Source organism: Lonchura striata, chromosome Z, assembly GCF_050655825.1.
Source record: "Lonchura striata isolate lonStrDom1 chromosome Z, ASM5065582v1, whole genome shotgun sequence".
NCBI classification, from domain to species: domain Eukaryota; kingdom Metazoa; phylum Chordata; class Aves; order Passeriformes; family Estrildidae; genus Lonchura; species Lonchura striata.
This window is the reverse complement of record NC_140740.1, coordinates 72055744-72070414: the sequence shown is the minus strand read 5'-3', so window position 1 is coordinate 72070414 and position 14671 is coordinate 72055744. Positions and strand designations below refer to the sequence as shown.

The 14671-nt window shown below is 38.0% G+C and overlaps 1 protein-coding gene across 15 annotated transcripts in view; it reads right to left on the bottom strand.

Annotated features, from left to right (window-relative positions):
• Nucleotides 1-14671, bottom strand: part of ZNG1A (Zn regulated GTPase metalloprotein activator 1A) — a 30587-nt gene that overhangs the window by 8180 nt on the left and 7736 nt on the right. For 7 of the 15 annotated variants that reach the window (XR_014951360.1, XR_014951364.1, XR_014951362.1 and 4 more), the window contains exons 1-9: nt 14216-14386; nt 13146-13232; nt 12197-12293; nt 10870-10961; nt 9744-9800; nt 8675-8721; nt 3953-3999; nt 3148-3234; nt 2276-2320 (exon numbers count right to left, since the gene is read on the bottom strand). Coding sequence is in view for 9 of the 15 variants with exons in the window: in XM_085566810.1 (XP_085422936.1) it covers nt 2276-2320; nt 3148-3234; nt 3953-3999; nt 8675-8721; nt 9744-9800; nt 10870-10961; nt 12197-12293; nt 13146-13232; nt 14216-14321 (665 nt within the window). In the remaining 6 variants the exon portion in view is untranslated. Of the gene's footprint in view, nt 1-2275; nt 2321-3147; nt 3235-3952; nt 4000-8674; nt 8722-9740; nt 9801-10869; nt 10962-12196; nt 12294-13145; nt 13233-14215; nt 14387-14671 lie in introns of those variants that run through there. The other 8 variants (XM_085566813.1, XM_085566815.1, XM_085566811.1 and 5 more) reach the window with 2 other exon arrangements.

Below are 14671 nucleotides of genomic sequence, written 5' to 3'. Positions count from 1 at the left end.
CAATAACACGAAAGTACAGAAACAAAATTTTTAAAATTGTACTGTTTTACAGTAAAAGACAAGGTATTTCAAAAAATATTATAAAATCCCTTATACTGGATGCCTGAATAATAAATTATTTTCCCTGAAGCAGAAAAGGAACCTTGAGCCTCTTGAAACAGACACAAACCCCTGCAATACATGTAGCTTATACTGACACACTGTTAGAAAACAAAACTGAAAAAAACTTTATAAGGGAAGCACTACTACTAGGAATTTCAACTTTACAATTTGAAACAGACAAAATAAAAATGTAATACAGAATAGGCAGTACCAATCATATCTGCTTACAAGAATGGCTACCTATAAACTTACATAATAAACTTTTCTTCACAAAGTAATACAAACTACTGATTTCACTGCTAATAGCAACTGGCAGCTTTTCATATGCAGTTAATGACATGTGGCTAAATAAAAATAACATGACAGGTAAAAAACCACCCACCTCTGGAATACAACCAGAATCATTAAACTTTTACATCCAACAGCAATTGTACCAAGCAGTTTCTAAGATTAAAGACTTATAACAGAATACACAAACAATTAATGTGTAAAATTCATGACCAGCTCAGTGTCAGCTGTTTTCAGCAGTGTTCTAAAAAATCACATAGTAACCCTCCCGTTTAAATGCAGGATTTGAGGGACAAACCCCTCTAAAAAAGGGTATGTCCTCAAATAACATGCCAATATATTAATTTTGTGCTTATTTCACATTTGGAATGTTTAATAATGGAAGATAGCATATGTATCATTTACAGAGCAATATTTACAAGTAAGAAAGAGTTGTCATGGAGGACTCAAGCTGAGGCCCACTTTATCTCATATTCAACAAATAGTGCTAGCTGGCATCAGACATCATACAATATGTAAAGAGATCACATGTTGGATCTCCCCATAATGTTATTTAAAACACAAATAATGTAGTTCAGTGTCTTCTTCAAAACTGGTCCTATCTGATCACCCAACAACAGCAAGTATTTTTCTCTACAATTTCAAACTACATTTGACAGTAACTTTAAAAAGCCAAGTATACTTTATTTAGGTTATGACTATTACCTTCCCTTTAAATTTGTTTAAATCAAAAGCCTATATTTTATGAACACTGACCACAATAATCCAATAATTGATATCAATGTGCACAAATCAGTCCCAGCAGTCTGAGAGATATACTGCCCTCCTAATGCTCCTGGGAATACAGTATCCATTTAAGTCCTTATTAAAGAAGATCAGAAATCCGAGTCAGAATTTCAATTAAAAATCAATTAAGAACAGAAAAAAACAGTGCAATGATTTTTTTTTTTTTTGTTCTTGTAACTTCCTTTCACTGCTTTCAAAGTAATCTTGTAGTAACAACTTATTTGCAGCAGCAATGAGAATAATATTAAAGGTGACACAATTGAAGGAAAACACTGTAATGCACATGCCCAATTATTAGCTCAAAACCAACCTGGCCATGCAAGCTGCTCTTCAATCACAAGGCCAAGGGTGTCCTGAGATGCATTAGGAAGAGCATTGCCAGCAGTTCATGGGAGGCAATCCTGCCCCTCCAGTCAGCTCTAGTAAGGCTGTGCCTGGAATTCTGTGCCGAGTTATGGGCTCCTCAGCACAGAGGAGACATGGAGCTCCTGGAGGGAGTCCAGGGGAGGGCAACAAAGATGTTAAAAGAACTGGAGCACCTCACTAATGGCGAAAGTCTGAGGGAGCAGGGCCTGTTCAGACTCAATAAGATGACTGAGAGGGGATCTCCTCAGTGTATAGAAGTATCTGAAGGGAGGGTGCCAGAGGATGGAGCAGGCTCTCAGTGCTGCCAGGCAACAAGCAGGAACAGTTAAGTTCCACTTGAACATGAGCAAGAACTACTTGGATGACCAAGTACTGGAACAGATTGCCCAGAGAGGCTATGGGGTGTCCTTCATGGGGGATACTCAAGAACCATCTGGACACTATCCTGTGCCATGTGCTCTGGGATGACCCTGCTAGGCAAGAGGGTTGGACAAGATGACCCACTGTGCTCTCTTCCAACTTCACTCATTCTGGCATTCTGTGATATAAACACTAACAAAGAAAAACATAATTCCTCAAAATTTTTTTTCTAGATGCTTATTCATAAAATAAATATTGGATAAAATATTTCTAATTCAGTAATTTTCCTTTAGTAAAGCTGATTTAATAGAACACTTTGAACTGTCTATACATAAGCAGGATCTACTACCTAGTAATAGTGGCCATTTAATACCTTGATCTTTGTGTCTCTAGAATTTTAACAAGTCCATTTATTGACCTAAAATAAAACAGAAAAATCATTAGTTAGACGAAAATATAACCATGATATATTGTTTTAATATGTTAACCATGGACAGCATCACATGAAATAGCATCCCAACTATGGTATTATCCTGTTATATAACTATCAGATATGGGCTGATAGTTATTTAACAAGCTAATAACATGTTCCACTAACAGCTGGGGAACCTCACAAGTTCTGACAACATGATACCTCCAGTGAGAACAGCATTTTCCTATCCAAAGCTATTCACAATACATTCTGCTCAATCTAAGCATTTTTATTTTCATATTTCAAAAACCTAATATAGTTGTAAAGTATTTTAAAATGTTAATGCTTAATTTGGCTTATCATGGTATTGATAGAAAAGAGTAATGTCTTCTATCATTAATTTGATTCAGACCATTGGTTCTTCTGCTCCCATGACAATTGTTTGGGACTTCCTCTATATATCTTTGCATTTGCTAGTGATCTCATATTTACTGGCAGACTTTTTTCTACTTCTGCTAATTCTCAAAAATGGTAACAGCTGCTCAGAAATGTAAAAACATAAACACTTAAGACAAAGGCCTGTCCTTAATAAAGGCCTGCCCTTGTAAATAACATCAAATATTACCTAGATAGACAAAATGCTAAGATAGTGTAAGTATACAGAAGTACTGAAATATCTTTAGCAAGAGGCAGTCTCTTTTCTTTTGTAAGCTTATCAATTTTTGCCAATCCAATAATGAGATTTAATTTCTATTCTAACAGCAGTAAAGAAGTAACTATGTTAAAATTAATTTTTGATGAAGTAGTGTTACAATCATGTCAAAGTTTCATACCTCACAGATGTTCTGACCTTATTCAATTCTTCCTCTGAAACCAAATCTGTTTTATTGATGATTATAAGATCAGCTAATGCAACCTGCCTATATATTAAGAAAAAAAAGAGAGAAAAAGACATCACTAATGAATAAAACTTTATCTGTAAGGCAGAAACATCATCTCTCCCATGGTCCCAAAGATAGATCAATGTTATTATAGAAGAGCAAGCATTAATCAAACTAGAACATCATGGAGAATGACTAAAGTACTGCTGACTTTTCCTCAATATGTTCTTCTGTGTCCTAACAGATCAAATCAAGGCTTGCTAGATTCTTTTATTTTGGGGTTGTTTTGTTTGTTTGTTTCAGGATTTTTATGTCATCTAATCCAAAGTGGTTAGTGATTTAACAACTTTACAAATCCCTATTTGCCTTGCATGTGGTCCTTGTAATGCAATACTTGAAGTCTGTTTTATGAAGACTTAACTGTTACAATAACCCTTAATTATTGTGGCTCCACATTTATTAAAAAGTATTCCTCTATTGCCAGTTCTGCTTCAAGCATGGTACATCCTAACATGAAATTTCCCCAACACAGGTACTTCTCATTCATCTAAATAAAATCCCATCACTATTAGAAGAGTCTGTTCTTGGCAGAAAGATTAAATGAAGCATTTATTAACATTTTACCCCATTACACCAATCTACCTCCATTTATGCAAAGCAGGAGAAAAAAAGCCCTATTAAAAAAACCCATTTCCAGTGAACTTTTATATAGTGCAATTCCCAACTTGATATATAAAATTAATTTATATGTCCATACCGAGATGCTTCATTAATAAGGCCTTCTGGTTTCTCCTCTGTCAAGTGCTAAACAAAAATTAAAATAACTGGATTAATAATATTCAAATTAAATTTAAATTCATTTGCAATTGAAGAAAGCCAAATCCAATTCAGTTGAGGTGTGTTTTTCAACAAGGTATTGAGGAAGATGGCATCTAGAGTCTTTTAAAATGATAGTGAAGAAGTACATTTATACATTCACCATTATAGAGATTTATAAATAGCTTAAAGCAAACTCTTCTAAACTCTTCTAACTCTTCCAGCTCTTTAGCATTATTATTAGAATGCTAAAGAGTTGGAAAACTTTCTAATATTTATTTTAATTACTTTTCAACTTTACAATGAAGTTAAAAAATCACCATAACATAGAGAAACAATGAAATAATGTATCTGGAAGAAAATGAAGGCTCAGTTATTTTAAAAATGAGTGTGAACTCAACTAACAGAACACAGGCTAGGCTTGCAACACAGCATTTCATACATATATCTTCACACTCTTTTCATCTGGAAGGAAAAGACAAACTGTACTTTGATAGTAAAACTGGTAGCTTTTTCCAAGTTCATATGAATAAACCACTGCTCTTTGGCAAGTCTGTCCAAAATCAGAAGCTATAGGAGTTTCAGTATCATCTCCACTTGTCTGCCCAAGCTAGTGTCTTCACAGAAGAATTAGTGAAAGGGAAGAAAATACCTGCATCTCAAGCTTACTTAATTTAGGCACACCAACAGACTATACTGAAGCAGCAAAGGTCTACCTACAAGTTATTTTCTGCTCATTTTGTCATGGAGGTAGCAGTTTCTAGAAGAGAAATGTCACAGACATCTGAAGGAAGTAAAACTTCAGACTGATGCCACAATATTAGTAAGAACTTGCCATTTAAGCTTAAATCACTAGGAAAGTTAGAATCCTGTACACTTCATCAGTTCTAAACTTATCAGGAATATTACTTTAAAATCTCCGTTTCAAACTACAGAAATACCAAATTAAAAGTGAAATCTATTGTCATGGGAAATATATAGCTTTTTAAAAACCTAGGAAACTTCTTTCTTTATTGGAATTATCAGGCATCTAACAGTATTTTACTTGTAGAAAAGTAAAAATAGGTTATTGCATACTATGAGTCTATCATGTAAAAAGAATCAAAAGCTATTTCCTGACTGTGCACAGCCTAAGCAGAGAATTGTTATGATGACTCTCAGGAACCTCTCCTATAACCTTTTCTTTATAATCCTCTATGTATTTATTCCATTCAATTAATGTTTAGGTTTGTTGCCCTGAAAAGAGCAAATGTCAGTAGTCCAGATGTCAGGTCTTGGAAGTTGAGGACTGCAACCTCAAGCTGTCCAACTGTTGGCCCTCGATTAAAGAAATTAGTATTTCAGACTGCTGTATGACAAACCTGTTAGACTGATGGCATGGCATCATGGCATCAATTAGCATGGAGATGGTGGTATGGTTGGTCACAGGGCATGTTTGTCAGCTTTTCTTGAAATGGGTTGGTTCTTTGAATGTGGCATACTTAAATTGCTGCCCAACGTCATTACCCGTATGGCTTTCAAAGTTCTTTGAATAATAAGCAGTTGCTGAGGTCAGACTTTGCAGAGGAACTAAACAAGTTATCAAGTCCTTCTATACCAAAGTTTACTTAGTACACAACTGAAAAAGTCTGAAGTTCCTACTATTCTAGGTAGATGTCAGTGTTTTACAGGTTTACTGATTAGATAATGTATGTTTTCATTGAGGTGCCCAAAGTAACAGTAGATAGAAAATTTGAATGTTTCAAAACATTTTTGTGTTGTTCCTATTACTTGAAAGTCTAGCATTTGAAAAACTAATTTTCAGTAATAATTTAGTGCTGCTCTGTGCAACACAATTATATTTTATTTAAGACACTAATTCAGCACTGCACGAAGAAAATGATAAACAGAACAACGTTTTAGCAAGCAATAAAACACATCTGAATTAGTATGAGGGAACGCAGCTGAAAAGTTGCTGACCTAAAAGATGGTATGATTTCTTGTGATAGTTGAGATGATTTAGAAGATAGTGACTGCTTGGAAGAGCAAATTACCCCATTCCCCTCACTCTTCTACCAACTTCTCCACAAAAGTTCTTGCAGAACACAATGAACTTAACTTGCCAAACTGCTATGAGGTTGGATTTGTTCTCTTCCATTCCAACACAAATTGATGAGAGGACAGGACTGCTAATTTGATTCACCCTTTTGGTAAGTCACATATGAGATAAGCACAAATGAAAGGAGAAATCCAAGCAATCCGAAAAAAAAAAAAAAAACCTTACACAGGAAGAATTACTCTCTTATTTTTAAACCATTTTTCTTCTGAGCCACCTGCAGCCATTTTAAATGCAGAAATATTAAAAACACTTCCAAAGCATAGAATTTTTATGGGACTGTTATAGATGGGTAATGCAGTGGCTGGCTCCTGCAATTACAGAATTAATATTATGTGTATGTTAAGAGAAGTTCTATTAATGTATAGTTACATTATTGTGATTTCTTGTTTGGATGTTCTCTGTTCTCCCCACAGTCTCCTTTCCCCCCTGTATGGTTGCCAAGAGATGGCCTTGGTAGCTGGGACATGTGGAAGGAGAGCCTGTGCCCCTTGCATCGGGCATTTGGGAGAAGGGTAGGTTTGCTGCTAGGAGGCGCAGCACGACAACACCTGACCTCCAATCAAGTTGCAAGGAAGTAGTCTACACCAATGGATGGTGAAGGAGTTGACTGACAGACTTTGCAAGGGGCCAGAGTTGGCTGATGCAACACCAAAAGTATAAAAGGTGGAGCAGCCATTTTGTGGGTGAGCACATGCAGTTTAGTTCCATGCTCCCAGTGCTCCTCTTTCTCCTTATTCAGTCCTTTTGTTGTATTTTGTTAAGGCTTAATAAACCTTTGAAATTCTCAAAATGAGCAGCATTTCTCACAAATGACGGCTCAGTATGGGATATAATGTCCAAAAAGTAGAGTCACACTTCCCACCAGCCAGCTTGAGGACTGTTTTAAGTAACACTTTGGGTGGAGAATTTGAATTGTATCAGTTATTAAGGTAATTGTCACATTCTAATGGGTAGGGATTGCAAGTGTCTGTTGAGGGGAAGTACACAGGGAACAGTGAGAGGTGCTAGGGTAGTTCACTTGGGCATTGACAAGTAAGGGACTAGAGGGCAAGACCAGGCTGGCCCCTGTGCTCGCCACCAAGATTATATAGCCCTGCTGAGGGCAGCAACCCCATAAGCTTAGTAATGTGGGGGCACAAGCTACACCAGACCTCTATCATTCCTCCATTGTCTTTTCCCTACAGAATCCAATACAGGTACAATTGACAAATAGAGTACAACAGGGACTAGAGGGCCAGCTCATGTTGGCCTCTGTACTTGCCCTGCAAGATACACCTGCTATAAGTAGCAACCCCATGGGCAGGGTAGATCAGGGATACCAGACCTCTGTGATCCCCTTTTGTCTGCTCCAACAGATCATGTCCAATTCACGTCAACAACTCCACCAATCATTTTACTTAAGCTAAACCTGAGGTTTTTTTCTCCCTGATCCCACTGTTCTCACTCACATCAACAGATACTATTATGACTCATCCAAAATTAAATTGGACTCAAGAGAAGAGTAGATCATCAAAATTAAAAATGGGAATTAATTGCTCGAGCCAAATGACTTACAGAAAAGAAAAAGGGGGGTTTGGTATAGATGGTTAATGCACTGGTTTGCTCTCGCAATTAAGAGATTAATATTTTATGTATATTATGAGAAGTTCGATTTGTTGTTTGGATGTCCTCTTTTCTTGCTAGAGTCCCTCTTTCCCCCTTGTATGGTCTTTTTCCTTATTCAGTCCTTTTGTTGTATTTTGTTAAGGTTTAATAAACCTTTGAAATTTTAAGAGTGAGCAGCATTTCTCACAATGATGAAGGCATTTTTTTGTATGGTCACTTTTTTTTTGAATCCTGCAAAATCAGTACCCAATCAAAGCAGTAACCTCCTAAGTTATTAAGTTGCAAATAGTTATATTTACACCCACCTATTATCAAAAAAACTAAAAACAGGAAAAAAAAGCTGGATTATTTGAATTAATCACAATTTTTGCTGACCAAAGCTTACTGTTCTATATGTCTGTCCTTACTTTATACTTTATATACAGATTACTCTAATACCTGCTCTTTTTGTCTGTTTCCATATAACATTTTAATGTGAAGCAGTACCAGGACACCTGTGCTCTCATTTATCCTTGCTACAGCTACCATTACATTAGTATCCTTCCCAGACCAAGCCCTAACTCAGCTGTTACCACAATTGAGGTAAAAGACATCTGTTCTTAGTCCTCTCCTTTCAACTACCACAGAGCAGTGACCAATTTCTCCAATGTTTTTACAGCAATCCAAATGCCTATTTGGATTAAAAGCAACATTCCTGAGTGAAGAGATATATCTAGAAGAAACCAAGAACTTAGCAACGTGGAATTCTTGTCACTCCTGTTGCTGTGTCTGTAAGAAACTGAAATCCTGCAAAAATCAGTAATTCCTTGTGCCCATTCAAAAGATAGTAATAATGAAATACATCCTTATTCAATCTAAGAATTACAGCTATTGTTAAAATTAATTAATCCATGTGAACACTACTGCAATAGCTGTTCTAATGCTGCAGTTTCAAACCATGTAACAAATCTAATAACTTACCTGCAATCCATGCTTTGCATCAACAACAGACACAATACCTAAAACATTAAAATGGAATAGAAATGTGCTGAAAGCAGCTGACAGTTTAACAACTTGAAAACCTCCTGTACAAAGGTAATAATATCAGCATGTTTACAACTAGCTATAATGAACTGGAAGCACTGAAGGTATGTGAACATTAAACTTGTTACCTAAGTATTTTTTATTCATTGTCATATCTGTGGTAGTAAAATGTCTACAGAACCAGGTGAGATAAATTCTCACAAAGTAGACGCCTCATCTTCCACAAGAGGAAACTGGCTGAGGTATGCTTTTACAGAATATTGAAAAAAATTAAGGGACTGACTGATGTATGCAGCCATTCTGACGGTAAATGACCAGGAATTTGCAAGTCTCTGGCAGAAACTTTGGAAATTCCTTCTTATTGAACTCAATGCTTCCTTCCTTGGTTAGATGGCTATTTCACAGACTGCCCAAAATGTTAGTAGGGCGTTTTTTTAAGCCAACAAGTAAACTTTTTTCCCTACATTAAAAAATTGCTCTTTAACTACATATAGTGATGACTTATCTTTCAGTAATCTGATTTTTTTATTAGAACACAACAAATATTAAAGCCAACAAGTACAATAGGCAAATAAAGCAAAAAACAAAGGGCAGAAACATCCAGGTATTGACAAGTTATGAATTCAGAAAAATAGGAAACCCTTTAGGAAACATTGTAGTTAAGGAGAAGGGTGGGAGAAGGAAGAAAGAGAAAAAAAGTAATATTACTCCTAAATGAGGTTTTATAACATATAGCTAATGGGATTTTCTCCGTACATCACTATCAAGAGCTGTCCATATTTGATCCCTTAGAAAAGCATTAAACAACTTTTTCTGGATTTAGCAAGATTGAGCACCTCGCCAAGTAAATGATCACAGAGGCATCCTTGAACATTCTGATGTTTGTTTAAGTTCATACATTTCAAACATTTTCTGAAACCTTGCCTTAAAACACCAATAATACATTACTCTAAATCCAGACATGAAATGCCAATACACAGAAAAATAAGCTTTCACTTCTTACCATCGAGATAGATGTCACTTCCCAGCTCAGAATCAACCCAAAACATGGAGGCCACAGCTCCTAAGAAGTGTAGTATATATAAAGTTGCAAAATTGAGATTTTTCCAGTAAACTACCAACACTGAGTATTTAATAGAAAATCTGTATTTGCTGTGCTAACAATAAGATCAGTGACAAAATTAATTCCAACACCTAAAACTGTCCACCTGAAGTGATATGAGGCAGTCCTTCAAACACCACTCTGTATCAGACCCAAATACCTGTCAGTTGTTCTAGTGCTTACTCAGGCAAGATATAGGAGGGATCACAACATGAAATCGTTTTCTGGTATCTATTGATTTTTTTCCAAAAAGCTTAATAGTTTTCCAATTTGACTCAGACAGAATTTGTGTGTAACAGAGGCCAAATCAATGTTCTGTCCTTTGAAGAAAATTACTTTATAATGACAACTATTTAGCTTTGAGCTGGAAAGCACCAGTCTCCTAAAGGGGAAACAATTGAATTTCTGATAAGAATTTCCTTCCCTCTCCATCTACAACAGATTTTTAATGTGGATGGTTTAGAGAAAACTGCTTTGGATAGCTATTCCTAACATGAGCTCAAGTTTAGACACTCTTTTTATAATAAATACTACTAAAGAGCACAGAAGGATTCTGTAAAATCTACTATTGTTCTTTAAGAAGAATGTGCTAGTCTATTTCACAGTATATTTCACAACTTTACAAAATATAAGGCCTATCACAACTAGAGTAACAATAAAACAGATGTTAACTATTTAGACTTTAAAAGGCGGAATGTAGAACATCAAAAGTGTACTGAAAACTACTGCTTTCAGAGTATGCTTCTCTTTGCTAAGCCCAGTGTCTTCTCTAAATGGAAATATATTTTAGCTGGATTTCTACTAAGCTTTAGATTCAATTTAGAGCAAGTTCAGCAAACAGAACCCAAACACAACCTCATATCTGCACCTTGACTCAATTCATTGGAGTCTCTACCACCACCAAAACATAGGCGCCTGACAACTCACCACTTTATATTACAACTGTCAATGTGAACTAACTGGTGAGCAAATAAACACTTCATAAAAACAGAATAATTATCATGGTTAAGAAAATTGTAATGTGAACTACCTGGATCTGCCAAACCAGTTGTTTCTAACAATATATAATCAAATTTTCCTCTCCTTTGCATCAGGTTCTCAATTGCTTTCACACCATTGTCCCTGTAAGAAGAAACAATTAAGCCTGAGAACAGAGAAAACAAGCTAAAGCATGTATTTAAACATATCTTCTGATGCAGAACACAGTGTCAGTGTCATCAAAGCAAAAGTTCTGAGTCAGGACATTGCCAGACTTACAGTCTTCAATGCAAAATTAATTATCTGGTGGTATATTATTAGGCAAATTTTAGTTTTCTATTTCATTTTAGTCTGAAAATAGCATTTGCCTAATCCCACCAGGTGACTTAAAGATTTGTTTTCAAACACTGAACAACCTGTAAATGACAGTAAGGCTGTGTAGATATGTAACTATTTGGTATGGCAGCTGATATATACAGAAATAAGGGGTGAAGTAGAAGTGAAGCATGTGCCCTGCCTTGCTACCTCATTTTCACCAAGATTATCATGCCATTTACTTAAATCAGAGCTGATGAAGTCAGCCTGACACAGAAATGTATAGCATTTATATAAGAAAACAATGTACGCAAATCATAGCAGCATGGGAAAAAAAAAATTAAAAAACAATGTATACATAACTTTTATGCTTCTCTTAGGACAGTATCCCTTACACCCCAGAAAAACAGAATCCAATAAGATCCTCCATTTTCCACTTAGTACCTATTACTATTTACAAAACATCAGTTCTCCCAAATTTTCAGGACAAACAGGCCATGACCCTTAGCACGAACAATTCAGCATCGAAAAAGACAGCATAAAAAAAACATGTCAAAGGAACAAATACTCTCTTGATCTTTACCATGACCATCACCTTACAGATTTGGATACTGTGTTGCATTAGGTCACAAAAGGTTTTCCATTCATCCTTTTTGATGAATACAATATAGAAGTAGTAACCAATGTACAAAGAAAGAAGGAGACTAAGTGTTTTGTGAGGAAAATGGGAAACCTGAGTCCCAGTTCCAGCCTAACTGAATATTCAGCTCTCTACATGGAAGTATATTATACTAACAATAGAGGGATAGATCCCTACTCTACAATAGCCCCGTGATGTATAAATTGGTATTTAGATTACTTTTCTGAAAGACACCAATTCCAAATCCAGCAAGGCAGCAACAGGAAATAAATTTCTACCTCCCAAATTCCAATTGGTGTGTCCAACAAAAGAAGTCTCAATCAATTCTACCATCAGTTTCAGGAATCAAATTCTGGATGTCTTCTCCCTACCTCAATTCCCCACAATATCCACTGTAAGAACTTGTACAACAGGCCTTACTCACTTTACTGAACAGCACAAGCAGCCATTTCTGAGCTCCAGCCATTCTTCATAGAGCTCTCCCCCTTGACTGATTGCCAGAGATTTCTCCAAGGCACTTCCTGAAAACACAAGTAGTGCTATATTTTTAATTTACAATCTTGCATGACAATGCCTGTAAGAGAGAGATATGCGGATTACATTCTTTTCTCCCGAGACCACGTTTCTGACATATTCTTTAAGAAATTTGTATTTTCTATTTTATGAGAAATTTAGAAGTCAAGACAAAGCTCATTCCACAAAGATCAAGCCCCACTGGATGATGGTACATCACAAGTGCCACAAACTGTGCTAGAAGAAAGGGATGCCAGCCTGTGCCTGCCTATCAAATAAAGGCTCTGTCTGTTCATTTTATGTCAGGCTCTGTGACCAGAAAAGCTACACGCACCTTTATTGATGAAAACAAACCAACAAAAAGCACCCACCAACACAGTATAAACTCTAAACAATGTAAGCTTCTGACTGTGGGAGGTCTGAAACTACAGCTAGAGCAATTAAAAATCCTGAAAGCAAAGAGTTCAAAGAACAATAGCCATCAAGCACACATCACCCCATTTTCTTGGTGATTTGCAAATGGCTGAAGGGAAAGAAAATAAAAGAAAATATCATCTACCAACATATTATTTTAATTTCCATTTGCTTGGAACTGAGTGGGACAAATGGAGGTATAGCAATTTCCACAGGGTGATGTATTTACTTACTTTACTCTGAGGGCCTATATTTATGTGCAAAATAGATTAATGCAGGTCACTATTTTATGAAAACCAGCAAAAATACTTTCTGCCCTTCTGAAAACTATGAAGTATGTTAATAATTTCAGTAATGGATTTAAAATTACAGCAGTCTTGGTTTCCAACAGTTTTATGTACTCGTCATTTTGTGGCAAAAAGAAAGCTCTCTGCACATTTACATACCTTCTCCGAATTCATTCAGAATAACTGCAATTCTTTTATTGTGCTGTTCTGTCAGTATGTAATTTAGAAGAGTTGTTTTTCCAGCTCCTAGAACACAGACCATATTTCTATTAAAATGTAAAAAAAACTCCACATAAAGTTTCAAATAAAAACTAAATACTGTTATGCATGCACATGCACACTTCAAGCAATTCTCTTCTAAATAGAAGTTTTCATTCTAATGTCCTACATTCTATTCTAATGATGTAGAAATTAATTTGTAGATATATTTCAACCCATAGAACTATCAGGACAGTTCTCAGTCTTAAACAACTCACAGATTTTCCATTCATAAAGTGTCAGTACTTGATAAACCCACAAGTTCCCTACTAGATGGGCAGTTTTTTCCTACAAAACTAATTTTTATGCTTTTCTTAACAAAAGGCACACTTAATCTTTTTCTTACTGCCTTTTCTGACCAGTTCTGCCATCAGATGTGCTACTAACTGCCTTTAAACGGGGCATTGTTAAAAAACGTCTTCACAACCTCTGCGACACCACCTTAAGAGCAGTATCATCCCAGGCACAAGATCACAGAATTGCCAAAGCTAGAAGGGATCTCTGGAGATCTAATCCAAAGCCGGCGGCCACTACAACTAGGGAGCTTACTTGTCCTTAACAGGTTTTTCTCTGCAACAGTGTGATGCAGTACAAAGTTACAACTTTTAGAACAGTGACGGAGGTTCTAAATTTAACCAGATCCTTACAGTCCGTAAATGCGTGTAGCACACAGTAACTCTGCTGGTCGAGGAGTACGGGAGAAACGCCGAACCTCATGTTTTTCACACTGCAACGCAGTGTGCATTTAACTGGGCCAAATACGCTGCGCTATTCTGACGCTAAGCGACCAAGAGCCGTCTGTCAGTCGTGGCCTGAACGAAGCGGCCCCTGCAAGTGGCGAAAGCAGCAGCGGGTGCTTCCGCCGCTGCTCAAGCCCACAGGAGCGGCGGAGGGCCCCGCCCGGCAGCCCCGGCCCCGCCGCCGCCCGGGCCTTCCCCGTCCGCGCGCAGCCCCTACCGCCCGCTCCTCACCCAAGTACCCCGTGATGATCGTCACGGGGATCCTCCTGCCGGGGCCGGCATCGCTCTGCTCCGCGCCGCCTATCGGGACCAGCTCAGGGCAGGGCTCGTCCTCCATCAGCGCGGACGGGCCCGGCGCGGCGCGGCGCGGCCCGGCCCGCCCCAGCACCGCGCCCCCGCGCCGCCGCCACCGCGGTGACGTCACCGCAGTGGCCTCACCGAGCGGCGTCACGCGCCGCCACCGCAGTGACGTCACCGCAGTGGCCTCACCGAGCGGCGTCACGCGCCGCCACCGCAGTGACGTCACCGCAGTGGCCTCACCGAGCGGCGTCACGCGCCGCCACCGGAGTGACGTCACCGCAGTGGCCTCACCGAGCGGCGTCACGCGCCGCCGCGCCCGGCCCCGCGGCCCTGCGCGGGGCTCTGCGCAGGCGCGGCTGCGGAGCGCGGGGCGCCCTCGGGGAAGGG